This window comes from Mesocricetus auratus, unplaced genomic scaffold (genome assembly GCF_017639785.1).
Source record: "Mesocricetus auratus isolate SY011 unplaced genomic scaffold, BCM_Maur_2.0 Super-Scaffold_6723, whole genome shotgun sequence".
NCBI classification, from domain to species: Eukaryota; Metazoa; Chordata; class Mammalia; order Rodentia; family Cricetidae; genus Mesocricetus; species Mesocricetus auratus.
The window spans coordinates 568,218-592,869 of record NW_024429183.1 but is presented as its reverse complement, the minus strand read 5'-3'; the positions used below and the strand labels follow the sequence as shown (position 1 = coordinate 592,869).

At 43.6% G+C, this 24,652-nt stretch overlaps 1 protein-coding gene across 4 annotated transcripts in view; it reads right to left on the bottom strand.

Moving 5' to 3' along the window:
* Fanca (FA complementation group A) overlaps positions 1 to 24,441 on the bottom strand; it is a 56,651-nt gene extending 32,210 nt beyond the window's left edge. For 2 of the 4 annotated variants that reach the window (XM_040735131.1, XM_040735142.1), the window contains exons 1-17: positions 24,339 to 24,441; positions 23,930 to 24,039; positions 22,396 to 22,489; positions 18,493 to 18,626; positions 18,289 to 18,384; positions 17,330 to 17,403; positions 13,254 to 13,366; positions 11,670 to 11,749; positions 11,156 to 11,189; positions 10,187 to 10,250; positions 9,533 to 9,645; positions 8,850 to 8,926; positions 8,342 to 8,483; positions 7,888 to 8,021; positions 4,077 to 4,187; positions 1,064 to 1,159; positions 932 to 991 (exon numbers count right to left, since the gene is read on the bottom strand). In XM_040735131.1, coding sequence (XP_040591065.1) covers positions 932 to 991; positions 1,064 to 1,159; positions 4,077 to 4,187; positions 7,888 to 8,021; positions 8,342 to 8,483; positions 8,850 to 8,926; positions 9,533 to 9,645; positions 10,187 to 10,250; positions 11,156 to 11,189; positions 11,670 to 11,749; positions 13,254 to 13,366; positions 17,330 to 17,403; positions 18,289 to 18,384; positions 18,493 to 18,626; positions 22,396 to 22,489; positions 23,930 to 24,039; positions 24,339 to 24,417 — 1,611 coding nt within the window. In that variant the 5' untranslated portion in view covers positions 24,418 to 24,441. Of the gene's footprint in view, positions 1 to 931; positions 1,160 to 4,076; positions 4,188 to 7,887; positions 8,022 to 8,341; positions 8,484 to 8,849; positions 8,927 to 9,532; positions 9,646 to 10,186; positions 10,251 to 11,155; positions 11,190 to 11,669; positions 11,750 to 13,253; positions 13,367 to 17,329; positions 17,404 to 18,288; positions 18,385 to 18,492; positions 18,627 to 22,395; positions 22,490 to 23,929; positions 24,040 to 24,338 lie in introns of those variants that run through there. The other 2 variants (XM_040735126.1, XM_040735137.1) reach the window with 2 other exon arrangements.
* Between the last annotated feature and the right edge of the window lie 211 nt (positions 24,442 to 24,652).

Genomic DNA, 24,652 nt, shown 5'->3' with positions numbered 1-24,652 from the left:
AGCAAGTATAGTGAAAATGAGAAAATAAAATTAATGAAAAGATGAGCAAACTAAAAAATCCTGAGGAGAATCCACTGCTCACAGGTCCATCTTTGAGCATGGTTACTCTCCTCAGCTAGTGTTGTCAGACAAAGGCTCCAAGGGACAGTACAGACACTTTCAGGAAAACAGGTTTTTGAAGGCCAAATTACTCAAGTCAAAAGACAAGTGAACCAAAGACTGTGGGTCAACCAAAAGCAATGTTCATTACTGCTGTAGAATATTAATTTAACTAGACAAAGACGTGTTACATTTGTTTATGCTTCCGAATATTACTTTAACTGTGTAAAGGTGTGTTACTTTTCTCTATGATGCATTTGTTTAATTACGTAAAGATGTGTTGCATTTGTTTCACCTTGCCTGCCTAAGGCACCTGATTGGTTTAATAAAGAGCTGAATGGCCAATAGCTAGGCAGAGAAAGGATAGGTGAGGCTGACAGGCAGAGAGAATAAATAGGAGAAATCTAGGCTCAAAAGGAACAACAGAGGAGAAGGAAAAGAGGAGAGAACGAAGGAGACAGCCAAGGCCACCCAGGCAGCAGACATGAGAAGAAGTAAAAGAAAGGGAGGCAGAGGCAGGTGGATCTCTGTGAGTTCAAGACCAGCCTGGTCTACAGAGCAAGTTCCAGGACAGCCTCCGAAGCCATAGAGAAACCCTGTCTCAAAACCAAAACAAAACAAAAAAAAAGTGGTGAAAAAAAAATACACAGAAGGAAAGAAAAGTAAAAAGCCCTAAGGCAAAAGGTAGATAAACAGAAATGGGTTAATTTAAGTTAAAAGAACTAGCCAGAAATGAGCCTAAGCTAAGCCAAGCATTCCAAACTAATAAGTCTCTGTGTCATGATTTGGGAGCTGGTTGGTAGCCTGAAAGAAAAAGCCTAGTGCACATTACCTCAGCCATGTCCCCAGAGGAGGACAAATCCTCGTAGAGTCCCATATTCTCTACGGAAACCTTCAAAGGGGAAAAACAAACATGTGGATACAAAGGCAGGCACTGGGTACTAAGAGCAGTGGGCAGACTTGCCTTAAGGTCAACAAGCCTTGTCTTGGCCAACGAGATGTAGTCTGTCAGGAGGGAGTGGTACTTGCTTGGGACCAGTGGTGGGTGGAAAATATGCACCTACAAGAAAATACAATACAGCAATGTCAAGCCACAGGATAACATAGTACTTCTCACCGGGCATTAGCAGCACATGGCAATGGGTATAGTGACCATAATAGTAGGCATGAGACACATAACTTTTGAAATCAAAATCCACAAGAAGTTAGGTGTGGTGATGATGCACACCTGTAATCCCAGCACTCAGTAGGAAGTGGCAAAGATCATGTCAAGTTGAAGGCCAGCCTGGTCTATATAGCAGGTTTCAGGCTAGCAAGAGGTACACAGTGATGCTCTCTCTCAAACACACACACAAGAGAAGGCTGCCTGATGTGGGATGTCATTCTGGATGCTGCAAATATGCGTTGCTTTTATTGGTTGATGACTGAAGCTGCTTTGGTCTATGGCAGGGCAGAATATAGCTAGGTGGGAAAGCTAAACTGAATACAGGGAGAAAGAAGGTGGGGTCAAAAGACACCAGCAGCTACCGGAAGAGTAAGATGCCAGAGCCACGGGCCACATAGTGACACACAGATTAATAGAAATGGGTTAATTTAAATGTAAGAGTTAGCCAGTAATAAGCCTGAGCCATTGCCCGAACAATTATAACTAAAATTAAGCCTCTGAGTGATTATTTTGTAAGTGGCTAAGGGACTGGGTGAAATGCAGAAAAGCCTGTGGCTACAGCTGCCCTTCCTTCCAAAGGGAAAATTAAGAAAAATGTACTGTGATTGGTTCTTTGAGTGGGAGGGAAACCAAGGGTATGGAGCAGCAGCTCCACACCACAGGCTCTGGAGATTTTATCACCTAGAAACACAAACACAGCACCAGCACAGCCTGCCAGAGCCCATACTGCGTACAGGTCTGTGATTAGAGAACTTGCTGCATGTTTGTGGGTGAGTTTACAGGAAACTAACCACAAGTGCCAGGTTTAAGGAACAGTGAGTACAGTAAGAGCCAGACTACCATGCTTGGCAGCAAGATGCAAGTTCAAGAGGCAGGCAGGCAGGAAGAGAATTTGTCAAAGAACAGGAAACATACGTAGAATTAGCTTGCAGGTCTGCACAAATGACTCGATGTGTTCCTTGTATATTTGGTAAGAGTCAGAGAGTAGAAGGAACGGTTCTCAGTGTCCAGACTTCGCACTTCTCAGGGGCATAGGCTGAGACACTCAGAGCTCAGGACAGGATACTTCAACCGCTGGTGTGTGTGTGTGTGTGTCAGGGTGCAGTGCTGGTCACAGCTCCATTATCTATACTGGCACCTGCCAGTCTTAAAGAATGGTTGGCTTGGCCACAAACAACAGTGCACAAGAAAGACAGAGTCCAGACATGGGATAAGCAGACAGGTTCAGTTCTAGTTCCCATGATGACTGGAGTCTGTTATTCCCTTTGCTCACAGATCCCCATTCAGTTTGGAATGTAAATCAAACTTCTTACTAAAAACAGAGTATGAGAGCTTTGAGTACCTACCCCCCAAATAAGTGGGGGAAAAGGGCTATATGACAACAAGAAAAATACTGCCAAGCCTTCCTTCCTTCCTCCTTTGGGACAGTGTTTCACTGTTCCTCAGATGGATTTGAACTCCTGGCCTCCTCATGACCAGGCTCTTGAGTAACTGAGACTATATTCCACTGTACCTAACTTCAGATCTTTTGGGAGACTGAGACAGAGTCTTGCTGAGGGGCCCTGACTGGCTTAGCCTAGAACTTAGGATTGTTCTGCCTTAGCTTCCCAAATGCTGGGACTACAAGACTGGGCCACTATCCTGGTTTCAAGATTTTTCTGTCTCCTTGTTTTGAAACAGTGTCTCACAAAGTAGTCCTGGCTGTCCCAGAACCTCTGTTGAGCAAACCTCCCTCAAACTTGTATTGATCCTACTTCTGCCTCCTAAATGCAGTAATTATAGTATACACTACCACAACTTGTTACAAATATTCCAACAGCAGATTTACATAAAGTCTTTTTGTTTGTTTTTTTTGAGACAGAGTTTCTCTGGTTTTGGAGGCTGTTCTGGATCTTGCTCAGTAGACCAGGCTGGCCCCAAACTCAGAGATCCATCTGTCTCTGCCTCCCAAGTGCTGGGATTAAAGGTGTGTACCACCATTGCCCGACAAAACCTTTTTTTTTTTTAAAAGAAAACAAAAAAATCTGGAAGAAACGATCATTATAAGTTTGGGAATATCTCTATCCAGATTTCTTTTTAAGATTTATTTATTTTATTTATGAGTGTTCTATCTGCATGTATACCTATACCAGATGAGGGCACCAGATCTCTTTATAGATGGTGTGAGCCACCATGTGGGTGATGGGAATTGAACCCAGAACCACTAGAGGAGCAGTCAGTGCTCTTCACTGCTGAGCCATCTCTCCAGCCCTGATTTTTTTTTTAGTAAACTTAATAATATGGGTGCTTTGTTTGCATGTATGTCAGTCCATCGTGTGTGTGTGTCTGGTGCCTGCAAAAGCCAGAAGAGTGCATTAGATCCCTTAGGAACTGAAGTTACAGTCAGTTCTGAGCAGCTATGTGGGTGCTAGGAATTGAACCCAGGTCCTCTGGAAGAACAGTTAGTGTTCTTAACTGCTTAGCCATCTGTACAGGACCCAGAAATTCAAATACCATAAAACCATATCATTTTAGTAAAGTAACAATAGATCCTCCTATACTCACTTCCCCCATAACATCTTTCCAGACCCCACTTGGACCTGCTCGTCCTTCTGAGAGCCTATGCAGCAGACACTTCATTGCCACTGGTAGAATACATTCTCTTCTCCTGGGTGCCTGTGCTGGTTCACTGTACACCAATGCTGGGTATCACCTGAACTGTCTGTTGAAGGGCAGAAACCAGTCCTGGTTCAGTGTGATCTGCAGGAGGCGGACCCTTATATAAAGGACAGCAGGAGCAGGAAACCTCAGGAGGCAGCTGTTGGCTCCTTACCTGCATGTACCGAGGGGGTTCCCAGGGCACAAGATCAGACAGGAACTTGAAGAGGAAGACCAGCGCCTTCTTGCTGCAGCTGTGGTAGCCAAGTGAGCTCCCAAAGGACTCCTGCAGAGAGAGATCACATCAGGTACTGCTCTGTGGTGGCCACTCTGTGGGCTGTGCTGTCTAACAAGAGCTCAGGAGCTACGATATGCCCCACACAGAAGGCTGCTGCTGAAAAAAAGAGAGAAGTAACTTTGGCTCAGAGACTTAAAAATGTGACAGAGATGGGCCAAGATTATCAAAGGAGAAGTCACAATTGCTGTGCAAATAGTGTCTATGGACAGGATGTGGTGGCCTGTAATTTCCATCTCGGGAGGCTGAGACAAGAGGAAAGCAACTGGGATACACGGTGAGCTCCAGACCAGACTCAAGACAACAAGAACAAAAAAGAGGTGCTGATGGCGTTCAGTTGGCAGAACATTTGTCAAGCATGCATGGTATCCGCGTTCAATCTCCAGCAACCCTTTAAGAACAGGTGAGGTAGTGCAAGCCTGCATCCCAGCACTCTGGGGGCGGAGGCAGACGGATCAAGGAAGTGAGACTGAGTTCAGCCTGGGTTACATGAGACCCTGTTCCCAAAACAAAGTAAAACAAACAAAAATAGTAAGAATGGGACCCTGTGGCCAGGCGTTGGTGGCGCACGCCTTTAATCCCAGCACTCGGGAGGCAGAGGCAGGCAGATCTCTGGGAGTTCGAGACCAGCCTGGACTACCAAGTGAGTTCCAGGACAGCCTCCAAAGCCTCAGAGAAACCCTGTCTCGAAAAAAACCACAAAAAAAAAAAAAAAAAAAAAAAAAAAGAATGGGACCCTGTGACTATTAGGAACACAATCTGTCCACCTGGTTAAGGCTCTTAACTCAAGAAATAGGTTAATTTCATCACCTGAGACTCTCCTGAACACATTAATTTGCCTCTAAACTCACCAAAATCAGAAATGTCCCTATACAATAGGCAACCAAGGAAAAACTACATAAAGTTACATTTAACTATAGACTATGACATGGTACAATGACACTGTCAGCACCGTCAGCAACTATATACACATACAACATTAATAGGGTTTTGTTGATTTTTTGTTTTGTTGTGTGTGTATATGTGTATGACAAGGTCTCACTCCTGGCTAACCTGGAATTCACTATGTAGCCTCAAACTCAGAGATCCACATACTTCTGTCATCAAGGTATTGGGATTGAAGGCATATCATCACACCCTGGCTTAATTCTTTCTTTTAAAAAATATTTATTTATTTATTTATTCATTCATTTACTTACTTATTTATTTAGTGTATGTGGATGCTTTGTCTGCAAGTATGTCTGCACACCAGAATGGAATCAGATCACATTATAGATGTCAGTGCTAGGATTTGAACTCAGGACCTCTGGAAGAGCACCCAGAATTCTTAACTGCTGAGCCATTTCTCCAGTCCCACGTTGTTGGGCCCCATCCCCCACAGGGTCTCTGTGAGTTGCTTGTCAGCCAATACCACAGGTGCATCCTGTTCTCTAGTCCTGGCTTACAGCCCCGGCCTTGCCCCACTGGCATCAACCTTTAATTATGAAACCACGAACTCTTACACCTGGGGTTTCTCCACTGAGCAGTCTGTGTATAAGGCAAACACACACACACACACACACACACACACACACACACACACACACTCATTCTCTTAGCACAAATGGCCGGACAGCTTGCCTTTCATTTAAATCTCCAAGCCTGATACATTAGACTTGCTCATGGCACAGGCCACATTGTTTAAAAATTTTATAGATTAAATGGTTGGGCAGTGGTAGCACATGACTTTAATCCTAGCACTTGGAAGGAAGAGGCAGGAGGATCTCTGTGAGACCAGCCTGGTCTACAGAGTGAGTTCCAGGACAATAAAGGCTATATAGAGAAACCCTGTCTGAAACAACAACAAATACATACACACACACACACATACACACACACACCGGAGGGAGGGAGAGAGAAAGGGAGAGAGGGAGGGAGGGAGGGAGGGCGCCAAGCAACATAGTTGACTCCAACTTAACAACAGATTGGGACAGGCGGGATGGCTCAGTGGGTAAGGGCATTGTACACAGGTCTGACAACCTGAGTTCAATTCTCACGTCACACAGTGTGGCAGGAAAGCATCAGATCACAGTCCAAGGATGGGTTCCTGTGAGAATTCTGAATGCTTATGAGAAAACTAAAACAACACAAGTCCTTATGACCTTAGTTTCTTCAAAAGATAATTAAAAATGGACCCAACTTACCTGTATTGTTGGTTGTATTTTAGTTGACCATATCTGTATGTTTGGTATTTGAATCCCTGTTTTAATATTTTTAATTTCTGTTGTGTCTGTCTGAATGTGTGTACATATGCACGTGTGTACATATGCATGCACATAAATGCTCCTCCAGAGGACCCAGGTTTGAGTCTCAGAATCTACATGGTGGCTCACAACCAACTATATAACTCCAGTTCCAGGAAATCCAAAGCCTTCTTCTGGCCTTGTGGGTACCAAGCACACATACGTACATAGACATACATACAATCAAAACACTCACACACATAAATAAAATAAAAATGAAATTAAAAGGTTAAAAGGAGGGGCTAAGGAAATAAGCTCAGTGACTAAGAGCATTTGCTGCTCTTCTAAGGACCTGATTTTGGTTCCCAGCATCCATACCAGGTGGTTTACAACCACCTGTAACTCCAGCCCCAAGGAATCTCATGCCCTCTTCTGATCTCAGTTGACAATCCTAATGACCAGAGTTTGATCTCCAGAACCCATAGTGGAAGAAGTGACATTAAAAAAAAGTTGTCTTCTGACCTCCATAGATACAAAGAAATAAAAATAATTTAACCTTGACTTACTGGTACATGCCTTTAGTCCTACCACTCAGGAGAGGAGGAAGAGGCAGGTAGATCTTTGAGAGCTCAAGGCCAGTATAGCTCACATAGTGAGTTTCAGGCCAGCCAAAGCTACATAGAGAGACCCTGTCTAAATATAATAATTATTATTTATGAACACATAATAAATAAATGCTTAATTTAGGGCTTGTGAGATGTCTCAGCACCTAAGTGTTTGCTGTGCAAACTTGACAGTCTGAGCTTGATTCCTGGAACCAATGGTGGAAAGCATCTGCACTCACACATATACACCACACACAGTGTACACACACACACACACCATACACACATCACACACACCTCACCCTGGCCTAAACCTGTACTCATACCAGCTGGCCAAGGATCTCCCTCTAGACTTTACCTTGGGAGCACAGACTCAGCAGGCCTAGGATGACCTGAGATTTGTACTTTCAAAGTCCTCCTAAGGTAAGCCTGATGACTCCCAGGCTCACGAGCACTGTATAGACAAAAACACAGAGATGTAGCAGAAAACAAAAGAGGGAGGAATGGGGGTTATGTAAGGAGGAGGCACATGTCTCAGAAGTTTCAGGGGGAAAAAAGAGGAACAGTATATTTGACACAAAGAAGTAGCCATTGCTTCTACTCTTATTGAACAGGTTCCCATCTTAGGAAAGTTTCAGAAAAGGAGACTCCACCAAACAAGTGATTCCCCAAGGATGCAGAGCCTCTGGGCTGTAAGCAGAGCATAGCAGAAGGCTTCCAGAAGTACATGTGAGGATCTGTCTTGGCCAAGCTTGCCAAACTGACTCCCTTTATCACAGAGAACACAGCACAGGGTGTCAACAGTTCCTACCCACAGCCCTCTGGAATATCAATTTGTCATAACCCACTTCTCCAGTAACTCACCTTGAACCAGTCTGCATAGGATGGGTATACAAAGGGGCCTTCCAGAGTAGCCTGGCGCACAATCAGGAACGCAGTGACCATGCTGTCCAGGTGGTAGCTCTCAAAGGCACAGGTCATCAAACCGGCCACCCAGTCTGTGAGATTATGACATAGTCAGAAGGAGGTGAGGGCAGCTCATCTCACAAAATTCAAGATTCGATGGTGATTGAGGGTCTGAGCTGGGAGGATGTACACACCCAAACATGAGCTTCAGGAAGCAATGGTCACCACATGCTGGATACATACAAACTGCCTCAGACTCACAGAAGTAACACTAACATCCACAGACAGACAGATACTTTTTAAGCTCTAAGTGAGTCAAGGACATCATTAATGTGCTTGGCCTCTACTGTTCAGGATTCAACTGACATTAGCATGCAAATCACACATACGGGGAGTTCCCAGGAACACACACCTTTAACCAGCTGCTGGGCCTCAGGAAAGCAGACAACCAGTGTGGACAAACAGGAGAGCACATGTTGCCAATTAACCTCCTGCGTCTCCAGGACTTCCTGCAAACGGCCAATTGACTCTTCCGGACCTAGTGTCACAAAAACCTGAAATAATAAGCCCCAGCTCCTTTCAACACCAAAGTAAATGACTGCCAGACAGTCACCAGCCCCTCCACTCTCTCTAGCCCATCCACTCCAACACCAGAGAAGTGCAGACTCAGTGAGGGTCTCATGAATGGCCTCCATATTTCTCCTCTCTGCAGAGGCCAGCACTGGCTGGAAGAACTCTCATTCTGAGAAGGAAGGCCTCTGCTCAAGGACAAGGTCAGCTCCTGGTCCTGAACTGCAATCCTGATGAGGACAGTTGGGTCCTGCTGGAGACTCCTGAACCTCTGCACAGTGTCCACAGGAGTCAGTCTGATCTTGACTTAAACCTTAAATCTCGATGCGAGGAGCAGACCACACACTCACCCTACAATACAGAGTGGTGAGCAGGTGACAGGTCTTTGCAAAGCTCCACTCTTTCTGCATTTGAATGGCATCAGATACTGCAGAGGAAAATCAACAAACTTCAAGTCAGGATTTATTAAAAAAAAAAAACAAAAGCAATATCAACAAAAACAATCAATGAAACAAAAACCCATTTTTTAAAAAAATCTTTTTTTTCTTTTTGTTTATTTGTTTATTTATTTTGGTTTGTTGAGACAGGGTTTCTCTGTGTAATAGCCCTGACTGTCCTGGAACTCTCTCTGCAGACCAGGCTAGCCTCAAACTCACAGAGATCTGTCTGTCTCTGCCTCCTGAGTGCTGGGATTAAAGGCATGCACCACCACCACCTGGTCCCCAAAAAAACATTCGTTAAGAGCTTCAATGTAAAAAGACAATCCTGTTTTAATCTTTTTCCAAGTACTGTTGACATTGTCATTTCCTTTTGTTAACTGAGGTCATCCTTCAGTATCAGAGGAATTTTGGTTCCAGACAACAAGGATGCCGGGCTCTGAGATAAAGTGTCATTATCTGAAGGGGTCTTAAAGTGCTCTATTTAATCTGCAGGACTAAATCACAGGTGCCTGTAGAGGACAGAGTCAGAGTTTCACCAACTCTGAGAGACCCCAGAGTGGGCAGGGGACTGCAGCCACAGCAGAGTGACTTACCTTTCAGCACAGGCTTGTGAGTCAGAATCTGAGTTAGAGTGTGACTGAAGAACCTCTTCAGAGAATCCACTGCAATCATACCACAGCACACATGTCCAGAGTATACACTACACCTACAAACAGCATAAGGGGTGCACAAGGAGCAGGGCATTGCCCCTGGCCTGCAGCACCCTGCTTCAAGCCTGGGAAGCATTTTCTCCACCAGGCCAGGGAGCCACAGGTATCAAATGAAGCCAGGGATGTGTAGTTGCACAACAGAGAAGTGAACTGTCTGAGGGTGTCAAGAGTCCAGAAGCAGGCAGGACACTAGACACAGATTAGGAAGGTTGGGGCTGCACACTAAAGCTGAAGACAGACACACATGAGGGAGGTCACACTGGGCATATGACAGAAAAGAAGGGCTGAAGGACCCCATGCCCTAGAAATCTGGAGACGGAACAGGATTCTACAGTAAGAAGGAATCTCTTGCCCCATCTCGGAGAAGGCTGGACAGACCTCCCGACCTCCCAGAGCTTTAACAACAATTTTCCCCAAAGTCACCCAACAGCAGACAGTACCCAGTCGGCTACTGCTACCAACAAAGTGTTTAAGAGGCCATGTTTCCCAGCGAAGCAAGAATATCTTTCACATGAATGGCAGACCCTGCAGACATACCAGCCCCTCACTGCCTGGTAAGCCGAGGTCACCTGTGGATCAGCATTCAGGGTATCAAGTGCAACTAAGAACAGAACACAAGACAGAGAACAAGCATTAGCCCTATGAATGGCCTGTCCTGTGTCACCCAGGGCTCTCAGACAACAGATCAATGTCTGTCACAGGCCTCTGAAGGTCCAGACTCTCTGAGGATGACACCAGGTCTCCCAAGACATCTAAGTGCCGTCAGACACCGGGATCTGTAAGCTTTAAAGTTAGGGAAAACAGGATGACACTTTACAGCTCTGGAGAGTTAGTGGTGCTAGGTACTGAACATGCCGGATTAGTGTTCTGTCACTGGGCAACAGCCCAGCCACAGCCCAAGAAATTAAATGTGGGGCCTAGGAAGGATGTCTCAGCAGTAAGAGCACTGGCGACTCTTCAGAGAACCCAGTTTCAATTCCCAGCACCCACATGGCAGCTCACAACTGTCTGTAACTCTACTTCCAGAGGAAGAAACACCCTGCTCTGACCTCTGTAAGCACTAGGAACGCACGTGCTGAATAGAGACATATGCAGGCAAAAGACATATATATATAAATTTTAAAAGTTTGATGGGCATGGTGGCTCACACCTTTAATCCTAGCACTCAGGAAGCAGAGGCAGGCAGATCTGCGTGAGTTCAAAGCCAGCCTGGTCTACAGAGTAAGTTCCAGGACAGGCTCCAAAACTACAAAGAAATCCGGTCTCTCAAATAAATAAATAAATAAATAAATAAATAAATAAATAAATAAATAGAATAAATAGATAAATATGGAGTCATGAGGAGAAAAATAGAAGCAAGTTCACGCCACAACTATGACATAAACAGGGCCTCTAGAGGCAGTGAAGCAGAGGTGGGTTACTTCAAACGGAAAGACTGGAATCTGCTAGAATTTCTAGTAAGCAAATTAGTCATTTATACCCTGGGGCTCAGAGCAAGCAACTTACAAGCCAGCATTCTCTGTAGAATATCAGTAGCAACCTGAGAACAGAACAGAAATTCACTCAGTAATATTCAAGCAGCAATACACAAGTGAATGCCTTGTTATGTTGAAGCAAAAAAAGAAACTGCCTGTAAGGTGTTCTTCCCTTGGAACCCTTCCCACTCTTGGGAGTTCTTTCTCATTTCCTTAATAAATCCAGGTTAAGTTCTGCTGAGTATGTATGTTGCTAGCATGTCATAAAATTGAGTGACTGGGCAGTTATAATCCATCCAAACACTTCTGAGGTGGAATAAAGAAGATTAGAAGTTCAAGATTAAGCTGGGTGTGGTGGTACAGCCTTTGATGCCAGCACTCTGGAGGCAGAAACAGGAGTATCACTGAGTTCGAGGCCAGTCTGGTCTACATAGTGAGTTCCAGGACAGCCAGGGCTATACAGAGAAACCCTGTCTTGAAAAAACAATCATTCCTCCCCTCAAAAAAGTCTAATTTTCTTCCACTCTTTTATTTTTCCTTCCTACCTGGGGTATCTTTTCAGGTTCCACACATCTTGGGTCTGAGCTTTCCTGAAATCCTCTTGAAACTAATAGTTGCACAATACCTAAGAGATAAAAAGAAATTCAAGTTAACTTAGAAGCATTATGTTCTCCAAACAGCAGTGGCGCAGACAGCCCACCTCCAGGGAGAACATGTGTGCATAGACCGAGGAACTGCTCTGAAGCAGAGCACCGAGCCCTAGGTGAACTCCTACAGCTTCCACTGCCCATGTGACTGAAACACGAGCATTTATTCAAATCCTTAAAAAAGTCAAGTTTATGATAAGGACTTCTTTTCTAAGATTTTACTTTTATTTTATGTGTTTGAGTGTTTTATCTGCACTGCCACAGGTACACTAGGCGAGTTCAATGCCCACAGATACCAGAAGAGGGTGTTGGATATCCTGGACTGGACTTACTGTTGGTTGCGAACTGCCATATGGTGGCTGGGAATCAAATCCAGGATCTCTGAAAGAACAGTTCTTAACCACTGAGCCCTCTCTCCAGCCCAGGACTGTGAGCTTCAGGCTAGTCTAGCTGCCCACCATCAACTCAAGGACCTGGAAAATGCCTATTTTTTTGTTTGCTTTGAGACTGTTGCTTTGCTAAATTGCTTACATCAGCTTCAATCTCAGAACTACCAACCTAGTTGGGATAGCTGGTATTAAACTCTAAACCACTACCCATAGAAGCATCACATTCTGTGGGATGAGAAAAACAAACTTATTCATAATTTTATATTTGGGATTGGGTTGAGAGAGGGTCTCACAACATAGCCTTAGCTGGCCTAAAGCTATGCACTAGGCTGGCTTTGAACTCAGAGACCTGCATGCCTCTGCTTCTGGAGTGCTGGGACTAAAGGAATAAGCCACCACACCTGGCTGATCCAAAATTTTAAAGATCAGACTAAGGAAGCCTGGAATTGAGGTTTTCTCTCTTATCTCTGATTTAAACTTTACCTATCTAGGGCAGATTACAGGAAATACAAGCAGTCCATAACACTGGAATCATACCTTTGGCAAACAAAGAAACATACAAACTTGCCAGGCATGATGGTTAAATACCTGCAGTCCCAGCTTTTTGGGGGCTGAGGCAAGACTGCTGTGAATGTGAGAGGTCAGTCTTCTCAAAAAATAAGAGAAGACAAAGTGTGGAGGCACACCCCTTTAATCCTAGCATCCAAGAGGCAGAGGCAGGCAGATGCCTGAGTTTGAGTCCAGCCTGTTCTACGTAACAAGTTCCAGGCCAGCAAGAGCTACACAGTAAGATACTGTCTCAAAAGACAAAGAAAAGAAACCTACAAGCTGCCCGTACAGAGCACATGCTTCTCATCTTTGGTGTTCTGTCTCTGGGACCACCGGCAGTACAGTCTATAGCTCAGACAGCAAAAGGAGCTGGGGCTACCCAAAGGAAATCCCAAGTCCTGACACTAAAGAAAACAGAAGCCCACGGTTGACTTGGTAAGTTTATCTCATGTTAGGCCCGAGGCCCACAGGAATGGAGAGACAGCTCTAGTGCCCACGGTCAAAATGAATGATCGTCCCAGGAACCCGCCTGCAGTGAACATACCAGAAAGCATAGCTTTAGTAGTATCAGAAGATGGGCTTGGTGCGTCTATCTGCTCACACAGAATGCATAGGTTCCTGAAGAGCCACATGGTCATAGCCTGAGTGTCAGGATGGCTGAGGACACAAAGAACTGAGGTTGGAAACCTTGCCTATAAGAATGAGATAGCGGCCGGGCAGTGGTGGCGCACGGCTTTCATCCCAGCACTTGGGCAGCAGAGGCAGGCAGGATCTCTAAGTTCGAGGCCAACCTGGACTACAGAGAGAGTTTCAGGACAGTCAAGGCTGTTACACAGAGAAACCCTGTCTCAAAAAACAAAACAGGAATGAAATAGCAGCTGTCAAATCCTGTTTCAAGGAGCAAAGTGGGCAAGGACAGGGCATCTGCATGATTGCTACTAATTCAAGAAAAACATCATTTTTAAAAGTTTACTAAGAAGCTGGGCGTGGTGGCACATGCCTTTAATCCCAGCACTGGGAAGGTAGAGAAAAGTGGATCTCTGTAAGCTTGGGGCCAGTCCAGTCTACACGGTGAATTCCAGGACAGCCAGGGCTGTATAGTGAAACGCTATCACTAAAAACATTTAGGGCTACAGAAATGCCTCCAAGGTTAAAGCATTTGCTGCCCTTGCAGAGGACACAGGTTCGGCTCCCAGCACCCACATGCCAGATCACAGCCACCTGTAGCTCCAGTTCCAGAGGATCTGATACCCTCCTCTGGCACTGTATGCATATGGTGCACATACATACATATACATAGAAAAATAAACCTTTAAAAATTAAAAGTAGCTCAATGATAATGAAATAATCACTAACAAGTTCAACCCCCTGCCTGTAGCATCCCACACCCTCAAAAAAAAAAAAACATTTTTTGCTTTGTAGAATTTGATGTCCTGATGTGTATATATTAGGAGATGTGCTCTCCATGTAATTGAGTTTATTAATGTTTCTTAGCCTCTGAGCTTTGTCATATTTAGGTCTTCCTACTTCAAGATCCTAAAAACAACTGTATGTGATTTCCTCTTGTCTTTTTTGGGTTTTGGAGGCAGGGTTTCTCTGTGTAGCTCTGGCTGTCCTAGAACTCATTTTGTAGACCAGGCTGGCCTAACTCAGAGATCTGCCTGCCTCTGCCTTCTGAGTGCTGGGATTAAAGGGGTGTGCCACTACTGCCTGGCTTCTCTCAACTTTTTTATTCTTTTTTATGGGAACTTGTGTCACAGTACCACCTGGTTTCGAGATAATATTTTCAACTGTGTTTGATGTTCTCCCAAGCTAGACTTCCAGCCTTCTGATGGACTAGAGGGGCCTAAGGTTCCAAACACTTCAATGGCCTTGTGACCAGGCCTCTGAGATGTTTTCACCCAGTTGCCCAAGGTATAAATGCTCCCAACACTCATGCCTTTATGAATAGATAAAACAGACTCGATGGCTGTCTTTCATCCACGCTGCTGGCTCAGGATAGATCTTCAAGTTTGCTAAGTATCTTACTTATGGTCCATCTGCTTCTTCCTTCCTTCCTTCTGATTTTGTCATCTTATGTGGTATTCCATCTTTATCAAGTTATGTCTTGTTATAAAGTTCCTTTTCTGGGCTGGCAAGTAAGGAAAATATACTTGCCACCAAGCCTGACAGCCTAAGTCCAATCCTGGGGAGCCACATGGTGAGACAGCTGATTCCTATGAATTGTCCTCTGAGTTCCACCCAAGAGCTCTGGCACACTGGCATCTTCACACAAATTAATAAAGCCCAACTCCTGAAGTAATTTCAGAAAGGAATAAATATTACATATATCAACACGTTTACCTGAACATCTCTTTAGTTAACTTTTCTGTTTTGTTTTCTGAGACAGGGTCTCATGTAGCCCAGGGCTAGTCTTGATGTTGCTATGTAACTGAGAATAACCTCAAGTTGTTTGTTTTTAATGACTTTATATTTATTTTTAAATTTAACTAAAAGAAAAACCTTTAATGTGAAGAGTATTTTGTATATTTGTATGCCACGTGCATGCCATGCCTGCGGAAGTCAGAAAGTGTCAGATCTCCTGTAACTGGAGATACAATGGTTATGAGCTGCTCTGTGGATGCTGGAAACCAAACCTAGGTCTTCTGGAAGAGCAACAAGTACTCTTCTGAGCCATCTCTCCAGCCCAGATCCTTTCCCTCCCAAGTGCTGGGATTATAGGACTCTGCTACTATGCCTGGTTTATGAAACACTGGGGACTGAACACAATGCAAACACTCTACAGTCATCCATCTTTTCCCGTTTTTGTTGCTGTTATCTGGTTTTTATTTTGTTTTGAGACAGTCTCACTCTGTAGTCCTGGCTAGCCTTAAACTCACAGAAATCCATGTGTCTCTGCCTTGAAAGTGCTTCTTTGTTTTTTCCCCCAGTTTTTAAAAAGTAATCATCATGAGAAGGGCTAAGGAAATGGCTCAATGAGTGAGTTGCTGCTCCCTGTACCCAGTGCTAGGGAGACAGAGACAAGAAGATCCCTGGGGTTTGTTGGCTAGCAGGTCTAGCCAAATTGGCAAGCTCCCAGTTCAGTGAGATCCTGAGTCAAAAAGGAAGAGTGAGTGTGGAAGACACCCAGTACTGACTTTTGGCTTCTCTAAGCATGTGTATACATATGCACATACAACGATGTACATTTACATATACACACAAAAAGCATCAGCACAAGACATATACAAAGAAAGCATGCATAAGGAAACTTTAATCCCAATAAATGTTCTCTTAACAAAAGGACATGTTGGGGCCTAGTGAGATGGCTCAGTGGTTAAGAACACAGGCTGCCTTTCCAGAGGTCATGAGTTCAATTCCCAGTAATCACATGGTAGCTCACAACTATCTATAATAGGATCTGATGTCCTCTTCTGGCATGTAGGTATACACAGAGCACTCATACATAAAAAATATAAACTAAAAACAACAACAACAAAAAGGACATATAATCAGGCCAGTCAGTGTGGCAGGTAAAGGCACTTACCACTAAAACTTGACACCACTCCCAACCCAAACCCACATGATAGGAGAAACTGACTCATTCTCTGACCCCTGCACACATGCTAAAGCATATGCACCTCCTATCCCACACTAAATAGGTATTTAATAAAAAAAAGGCCATGTGATATTAAGTAATGCAGAATAACTAGTGACTGTTGTTGGACTTTCTTTTGGGATTGCCAGCTCCCAAATAAAGACACAGAGCCTTTTTTTTTTTTCAAGACAAGGTTTCTCTGTGGCTTTGGAGGGTGTCCTGGAACTAGCTCTTGTAGACCAGGCTGGCCTCCAACTCACAGAGTTTTTTTTTTTTTTTTTTTTTTTTTAACGAGACAGGGTTTCTCTGTATTGTTTTGGAGGCTGTCCTGGAACTCACTCTGTAGACCAGGCTGGCCTCGAACTCACAGAGATCCGCCTGCCTCTGCCTCCCGAGTGCTGGGATTAAAGGCGTGCGCCACCACCACCCGGCCCCAACTCACAGAGATTTGCCTGCCTCTGCCTCCAGAGTGCTAGTATTAAAGGCATGCACCACCACCACCCAGCCATGACATGGAGACTTCTTATTAATTATGAAATCTTGGGGCCTTACATTAGGCTTGCTCCCAGCTAGCTCTTTTTTTTTTTAAGATTTATTTATTTATTATGTATACAGTATTCTGTCTGCATGCATGCCTGCAGGCCAGACAAGGGCATCAGATCTCATTATAGACAGTTGTGAGCCGCCATGTGGGTGCTGGGATTTGAACCTGGGTCCTCTGGAAGAGTGGCCAGTGCTCTTAACCGCTGAGCCATCTCTCCAGCCCCCAGCTAGCTCTTATAACTTAAATTAGCCCATTTATATTAATTTACATTCTGCCATGTGGTTCTGCCATGTTACCTCTCCTCCATAATGTACATCTGACTTGCTATGTGTCTTGCTGGTGAATCCTGTACACTTAGATTCTAACGATGAGTTCTTCTCTCTCACCAGAAGTCCCGACTATTTTCTCCTGCCTAGCTATTGGCCATTCAGCTCTTTATTAAGATAAAACAGCAATAACATCGTTACACAGTTTGCCCAAATATCCCATAACAAACTACCTTTGCAGTAGCTCTTGTAGGCTCACAACACTGTGCATGTGAAGACACCACACAGCTTCAAGCAACAATGAGTTCTGAAAAACACAACAGCATTATCTCAACGTGCACATCTTCCTACAGAATGCTCAGCTTAGGTTATGCTCATATACCCACTGAGAAAAAAAAGTGTCACAGTGTGGCCTAAAGGGCTCATGTCACAGCTTCCCACATGCACAGCATTCATATCCCTTATGGTCCTGCATGGCTTTTCCTCTGCCACTTATGACAGCTCTGACCTCCTCCCAGCAGCCTGCAGTAAGTCATTTCCAACCCTTTCTATACACTGTGCCCTATGCATTCTAAATTACCACCTGGAAGTTGTCATCTGATTTCTACTCACGTGCCATGGCTTAAGAGCATACTCATTCATACATATATGCACAATAAAGATTAAGAAAAAAATTAATGTTTCAAATGGAGCCTACTAGTATAATTTATTTTGTTTTGTTTTTTGAAGTAGGGTCTCATGTAGTCCAGGTTGATCTGGAACTTGCTATGCAGCCAAGGATGAATTCAAATTACTGACCCTTCTGCCTCTACCTCCCAAGCACTAGGATTACAGGCATACAGTACTATACCCAGTTTATGAGCAGCTGGGGGTCTAATCCAGTGCCTAATGCATGCTAGCACCCCATCATCCGAGCTACATCTCTAACTTTTATTAGTATAGTTTTAAAGCACATGTTCTCTGGAAGAGCCTTCCTAATAGTATATCCAAAAAGTAGAAGGGTCATGCTGACTTCTCGGGTATGCTATGCTCTATGTTTGGTGGAAGACAGGATTTCAGGAGCATCTGATGAACTCTCCTTTCAAGCTCTTTAATTAGTGAGATACTTCGCCAAATTCCTAAGAAATTCATAGACCCAAGCCAACAGAACACTGCTTTAAGAAAATCCCAAGTGAAAGAGCTTCAAGTTTACCTGTGCTTTCCACAATTCTTGACAGAAGGTGAGACGGGAAAACATATTGTGTGCCAACAAATGCTGAGCGATCTCTAACAAGGAAGACAGTTTCTTCTAAAAAACAAAAGGCAAATTATCTATAAAAACAATATTAAAGAAATACCCTGTTTTCCCAGATAGCTTAAAAGGGACATGTCCTCATTTAAGGGGCTAGCCTCTTACTCTTTGCTCCGAGCTGAGCAGCACAGGGTGGCTGGGCTCCACACAGATCTGCTGCACACTGCAAGCAAACACTCTGGCAGATAGTAAGCCCACAGGAACTCCCAGCCGTGAGGCTTGATCCTGAAAAGCAGAGCCTTAAAAACAAAACAAACCATGGTTTTCCCTGAAAACCTTTAAGAAGACTTAAGTTGGAAAATGCTTATTAAGTTGTTGCATCATGGTAAACTGCCTCCAAGGGGAAAGAATAGATAAAAAGGAAAAAAAACAAGAGACACAAAATGGAGATAATTTCAGGGACAAATTAGCAGCTCTCAGTACAATTAGAGGCAGCCTTGCAACCCAAAGTCACACACATATATATGCATCATGTACCACAATGGATACATTCCATTGCAACATACAGAGAAAACTTTAAAGCATCTTCCTTATAAAGGAGTACAATAAACAGAACTCATCAGGCTCTTGTGTTTTGCCATGATAGGGATCAAACCCAGAGCCTTAGACACAGTAGAGACATAAAGACTGATTCAGATAAAGAAAAACTCTCTAAATGGATTACAGTGTGTTTAAAAATATACATATGCGCCATTGGTGGCGCACGCCTTTAATCCCAAAACTCGGGAGGTAGAGGCAGGCGGATCTCTGTGAGTTCGAGGTCTGACAGTCTCCAAAACAATACAGAGAAACCCTGTCTCGTAAAACCAAAAAAAAATTATATATATACATATATAATATATATCTGTGCTAGGGAGAGAAAAGAAAGATAGAGAAAGTCCTTAAAACAGAAATAGAGTAACTGGGTATGGTGGCACATGCCTTTAATCCCAGCACTCAGGAGGCAGAGGCAGATGGATCTGTGATTTCAAGGCCAGCCCAGTCTACAGAGTCTAGGACAGCCAAAGATACACAGAGAAACTATCTCAAATAAATAAAAAAATAAAAATAAACAAAAGCAAGAGAAATAGAATAATTTTTTAAAAGCCACGTAAAGATGGAAAATCCCCAGTCTGTTACTGTGTTGTCTTTGAATTGTTTGATTGCTGAGGAAAGAATAACAGCTGCTAAAAGACATTTGATTATAAATGCTGCTGGATTATTCCAATCTATATGCTTTGAAAGTGCCTTGACTTCAAAATTTAAGTCTAAGGACATGTTACTTTGGAAAAGAGGATCTGCTTTTGTTTCCACAGAAGATGAAAAGCTATGGATTTCTTCCAGACTAATATGGTTTGATCAAACAAGACCCCCTGAAGCAGTGTCCCAGGTGATCCAACATCCAAGACAGCTGGGATGATGCAGTCTTACAGACTACTACAGCTAGGATTTGGCCAGTTCTGGGTTTTTTCAGGATTCCTTTGGGATTGACAGCACCTCGATACAGCAGGAAGCAGTTTGGAGAGAACTATGCCTACATTCCCATATATTGTTATAAATATTTGTTTTCAGTTATATGGGGTTGGTTATAAATGGTTAATGATCATAGTCAATCTCTTTCTAAAGAAAAAAAATTATATAATATAGAAATGAATACTTTGCATTGGTATGGATTTTTGTTTATTAATACAAATTTAAGGTCAATTTTGTTATATGTATAGTTTTACTTTTGTTTAGGTATTGTATTTATACAGCTCATTTAAAAATGTAATGTATAGAGGCTGGAGAGATGACCCAGCGGTTAAGAGCCCTGGCTACTCTTCCAGAGATCCTGAGTTCAATTCCCAGCAACCACATGGTGGCTCACAGCCATCTATAATGGGATCTGACCTCTTCCAGCATGTAGGTGTACATGAAGACAGAGCACTCACATAAAAAATAAATATTTTAAAAAATGTAATGCATAATTAAATACAGATTATAGATAATAACCTGTCATAGTCAAAACTTATAGTTATTTTAGGTTTTCTATACATACAGAGATATATTTCAAATGGATAGGTATTCTTCAAAACCTTTCAAAGACCTACAGAATATGGCAATTAAAATGGTTTATTAGGATTTTTCATGACAATGAGATACATCTGCTCCTGGCAACACCAATTACACTAGAGAGGAAGATGGGCATTGAAGAAACTTGTTATGGAGTTTGTCTTCAACATGGCAGGGATAGCCATTTGGACAAGAAACTGCTCTTGCCTGGACTGCTTGACAGCACGCTGTCCAAACTGGACAAGCAGGTTACAAAGAAAAGTGACTGCTGAACTTTTCAAGGGACAGGATGGTCCTTCAAGACCCCTGCTTCATCAAAAAGTCTGCCAGATATTCTAGGCCTATAGGCTCTGTAGCCTATAGGCCTATAGGCTCAGGCAGCGAGATGTCTCTATCAATTCTAGAGTTTATATATTATTCTTCTGGGTCTTTGATGGAGTTGAAAACAGATAGCTATAGTTATGGTTTTCCTTAGTTATAATAGATAAGTTACACATAAACTTTAGACTCACAAAGATAGGTTAGATGATAGAATATTTTCTTTAAATTTTGCCAAATGTTAGTGGACTAAATATTGCTAACTATAGTTCTTGCTTGATAACTGTTATTTAATATAATTTTACTATGTTAAAGTTAAAACCTTTCTTTTTATTTAGACAGAAAAGAAGAGATGATGGGGGATGTCCTTCTGTATGCTGTGAATATATGGTTTCTCATACTCGTTGATGAATTAAGGTGTTTCGGCCAATGGATAGGCAGGATGTAGCCAGGCAGGAAGTATAGGTGGGGATATCAGAATAAGAGAATGCTAGGAAGAGGAGAGAGTTAGTCTCCAGGAGACAACATGTAGCTACCAGGAAGGTAGGATGCCTGGGCATTTTCCAGTAAAATAAGGCCACTTGGAGACACAAAGCTTAATAGTTATGGTTTAATTAACTAGGAGAGGGCTAGCCAATAGGAAGCCTGAGCCATAAGCGAAACAGTTTAAAATTAATATAAGCTTCTGTGTGTTTATTTGGAACTAAACAGCAGCTAAGGCTGGGTGGAACAGAAACTTCATCTACATAGTATCACTTATTGAAAAAAATATCAGTGTAGAATGAAAAATGTGAAGTGCAAAAAAATAACTTACTTCTTGCCCCACCCTTCATCCAACATGTAGGAGCATGTTTCCGGTTTCATGCCTGCTCACCCCAGTCATTTTACTGCCATGAAGGAGATGCACAACACCAAACGATTTTTCCAAGGGTAACTTGGGTCCCTTATACCTTTAGCTGAGTCCATTTTCAAACCCAGCAATAGGAGCTGGAAATGTTGATAAAGTGTTTGCCTAGCAAGAGTGAAGCCCTAAGTTTGATCCCCAGCACAATCTCAGCACTCAGGAAGTAGAAAGAGGAGGGTCAGGAATTCAAGATCATCTTCAGTATATAGCAAGGTGTAGACCAGCCTAGGATACAGACCCTGTCTCAATATAGGGGGGGCGGGGCATGAGCAGTGAGATGGCCCAGAAGGTAAAGATGCTTTTCACACAAACATGGAGACCTGAGTTTAAATCTTGTCCTTTGACTTCCATATGTGCCCTTCCCACATACACAACACACACACACACACACCCCACACAGAAATACATTCTAAAAAAATCAGCAATAAGGCCAGGTGGTGGTGGTGCCCCACGCCTTTAAATCCCAACACTCAGAAGGCAGAGGCAGGTGGATCTCTGTGAGTTCGAGGCCAGCCTGGTCTACAGAGTGAGTTCCAGGACAGCCTCCAAAGCTACAGAGAAACCTTGTCTCAAAAAACAAAAAAACAAAAACAAATCAGCAACAAAACAAGTCATAAAACCTATGTTACTAGTGACAATACATAAAAGGAAAGATATTTGGTCGAATTTAAATGTGTATATTATAAACAGATGAAGACTTTTTCCCTTAAAAGTTCTCTAACTCAGTGAATTGAAAAAGAGCAGTAGCAACTTACCAATGAAGGAACTGGACCGATCAGAGTAGGCTGAAGCACTGTCACAGTCAATCAGTTTGCTGAGACACAATTTTTTACACTGTGGATCTTCTACCTACAAACCAAAACATAAAGTACTCCACTTTCTGAGTTTGAGCTGTGTCATGGGCACAGTGGGCACTCTCAAATTTTCTTTTGTTTGGTTGGGGCTTTTTGTTTTGTTTCTAAATTCATTTTTTTTTGTGTATATGTGTCTTAGAATTTCTATCGCTGTGATAAAAACATTATGATCACAAGCAACTTGGGGAGAAAAGGGCTTATTTTAGTTTACAACTTGTAGTCCATCTTCTGGGCAGTGGTGGTGCACACCCTGCAAAGGCAGGAGGATCTCTGAGTTCCAGGCCAGCCTGTTCTAGGAAAGCCAGAGCTACACAGGGAAACCCTGTCCAAAAACAAAAAGGAGAGAGAGAGAGAGAGAGAGAGAGAGAGAGAGAGAGAGAGAGAGAGAGAGAGAGAGAGAGAGAGAGAGAAACAAGCATACATATAAAACAATTTGTAATCCACCATCCAGGAAAGTCAGGAGAGAAATTCAAGACAAGAACCTGGAGGCAGGGACTGATGGAGTGGCTATGGAGGACTGCTGCTTACATCCAGCCCAGGGATGGTACCACTCACAATGTGCTGGACCCTCCCATATCAATCATTAATCAAGAAAATGCAGCACAGGCTTGCCCACAAGTCAATGGGGGGGGGGGTCCTAAGTTGAGTTTAACTCTTCCCAAATGACTTTAGCTTGTGTTGAGCTAACATAAAACTAGCCAGCACGTGTACCTGCTTGTGTGTGTGTGTACCAGTTTGTACAGTGTCTTCAGTAGAGGGCATCCGATCCCCTGGAACTAGAGTTACAAATGGTTCTGAGCCACCTGGCACGGGTTCTGGTAACTAAACTCAGGTCTCCTGTGAGAACAGTATGATGTGTTAGAGCTGGAGAGACAGATGCTCAGGAGTTAAGAGCACTTGTGCTTGCAAAGGTTTGATTCTCAGCACCCTCATGGCTCACAACCATCCATACATAACTCCAGTTCCAGGGGATCTGATGCCTTCTTTTGACTTCCATAAGCAGACATGTCGTTCATACATACACATAAAACAAAGACAAAACAGTATGTACAGAACCACCTTTCCAGCCGGCTCCTCAAGTTCTTTTTTGCAAGAAGGAATTTACTAAAGCCTTTCAAAAATTACATTTTTGGTGCATGCCTTTAATCCCAGCACTCGGGAGGCAGAGACAGGCGGATCTCTGTGAGTTCGAGGCCGGGCTGGTCCGACAGCCTCCAAAACAATACAGAGAAACCCTGTCTCAAAAAACCAAAAAAAAAAAAAAAAAAAAAGAATTACAACATTTACTACCCAACTGCTTTAATCGCCAAAGGCCTAAAATACACTCAAGCTTTCTCCTCACTTGGTTTGCAGTTACCAGTTATTCTCCAGATACATAGGCTTACAAGGATATTATAAATACCCAACCTGCCCAGACCTGCCAACTTCCTCTTACCTCTAGTAAAAGGTCGTTCATGTTTTGATGGTATCTTAGGAGTTGCAGAGCTGAATCCTTTAATTTCTGTTCCCTTTCAGGGTTGTATTTTTGCTTCTTGACTCTGCCCGCTAAAAGATTTTTTAAAAAATTAACACAACGTACACAAGGTGACACCCTGCGCAGAGATCCAGGGAGAGCTGCCCAAGATCAGGACAGTCATCTGTCGCTCCTGCAAGCTAGCGGCTGGGACCAGAAAGCCTGGGGCCCATTGCGGACTGGGGCTCTGCTGACTCCAGTTCTGCAGGTCGCAGGGCTGCGCCACATTGGGACCCGAAGAGGAAGACAGTGGAGATTGGACCCAGGAGAATGGAAGGACTGCGTGGACGCTGACAAGTGGAGGTCGGAAGGTAGTGGCAGCGAGACCTACCCAGCAGCTCGGTCCAAGATTTTCTGAGACCCATGGGGCCATCGCGGACCCCAGCACCCTTTGCCGGGAAACCCGACATAGTGACTGGAACACCGGCGCTGGAGCCCGCGCTGCCTTCCAATTGGCGGCGGCCAGGCGCTAGAGCTCATTGGCTAGGAGCACGCCTGACCACGCCCCTCAAGGGCTGAACCTGCGGCCATCTTTGTTGTGGCACAGATCGCAGTCTGGCCCCTTTCGTATAGAGGATTAGGCAGAGGCTTGCCGCACCTTTGGTGCAATACTCCCTCGCATGACAAGTAGGGGGGAAGTGCCGC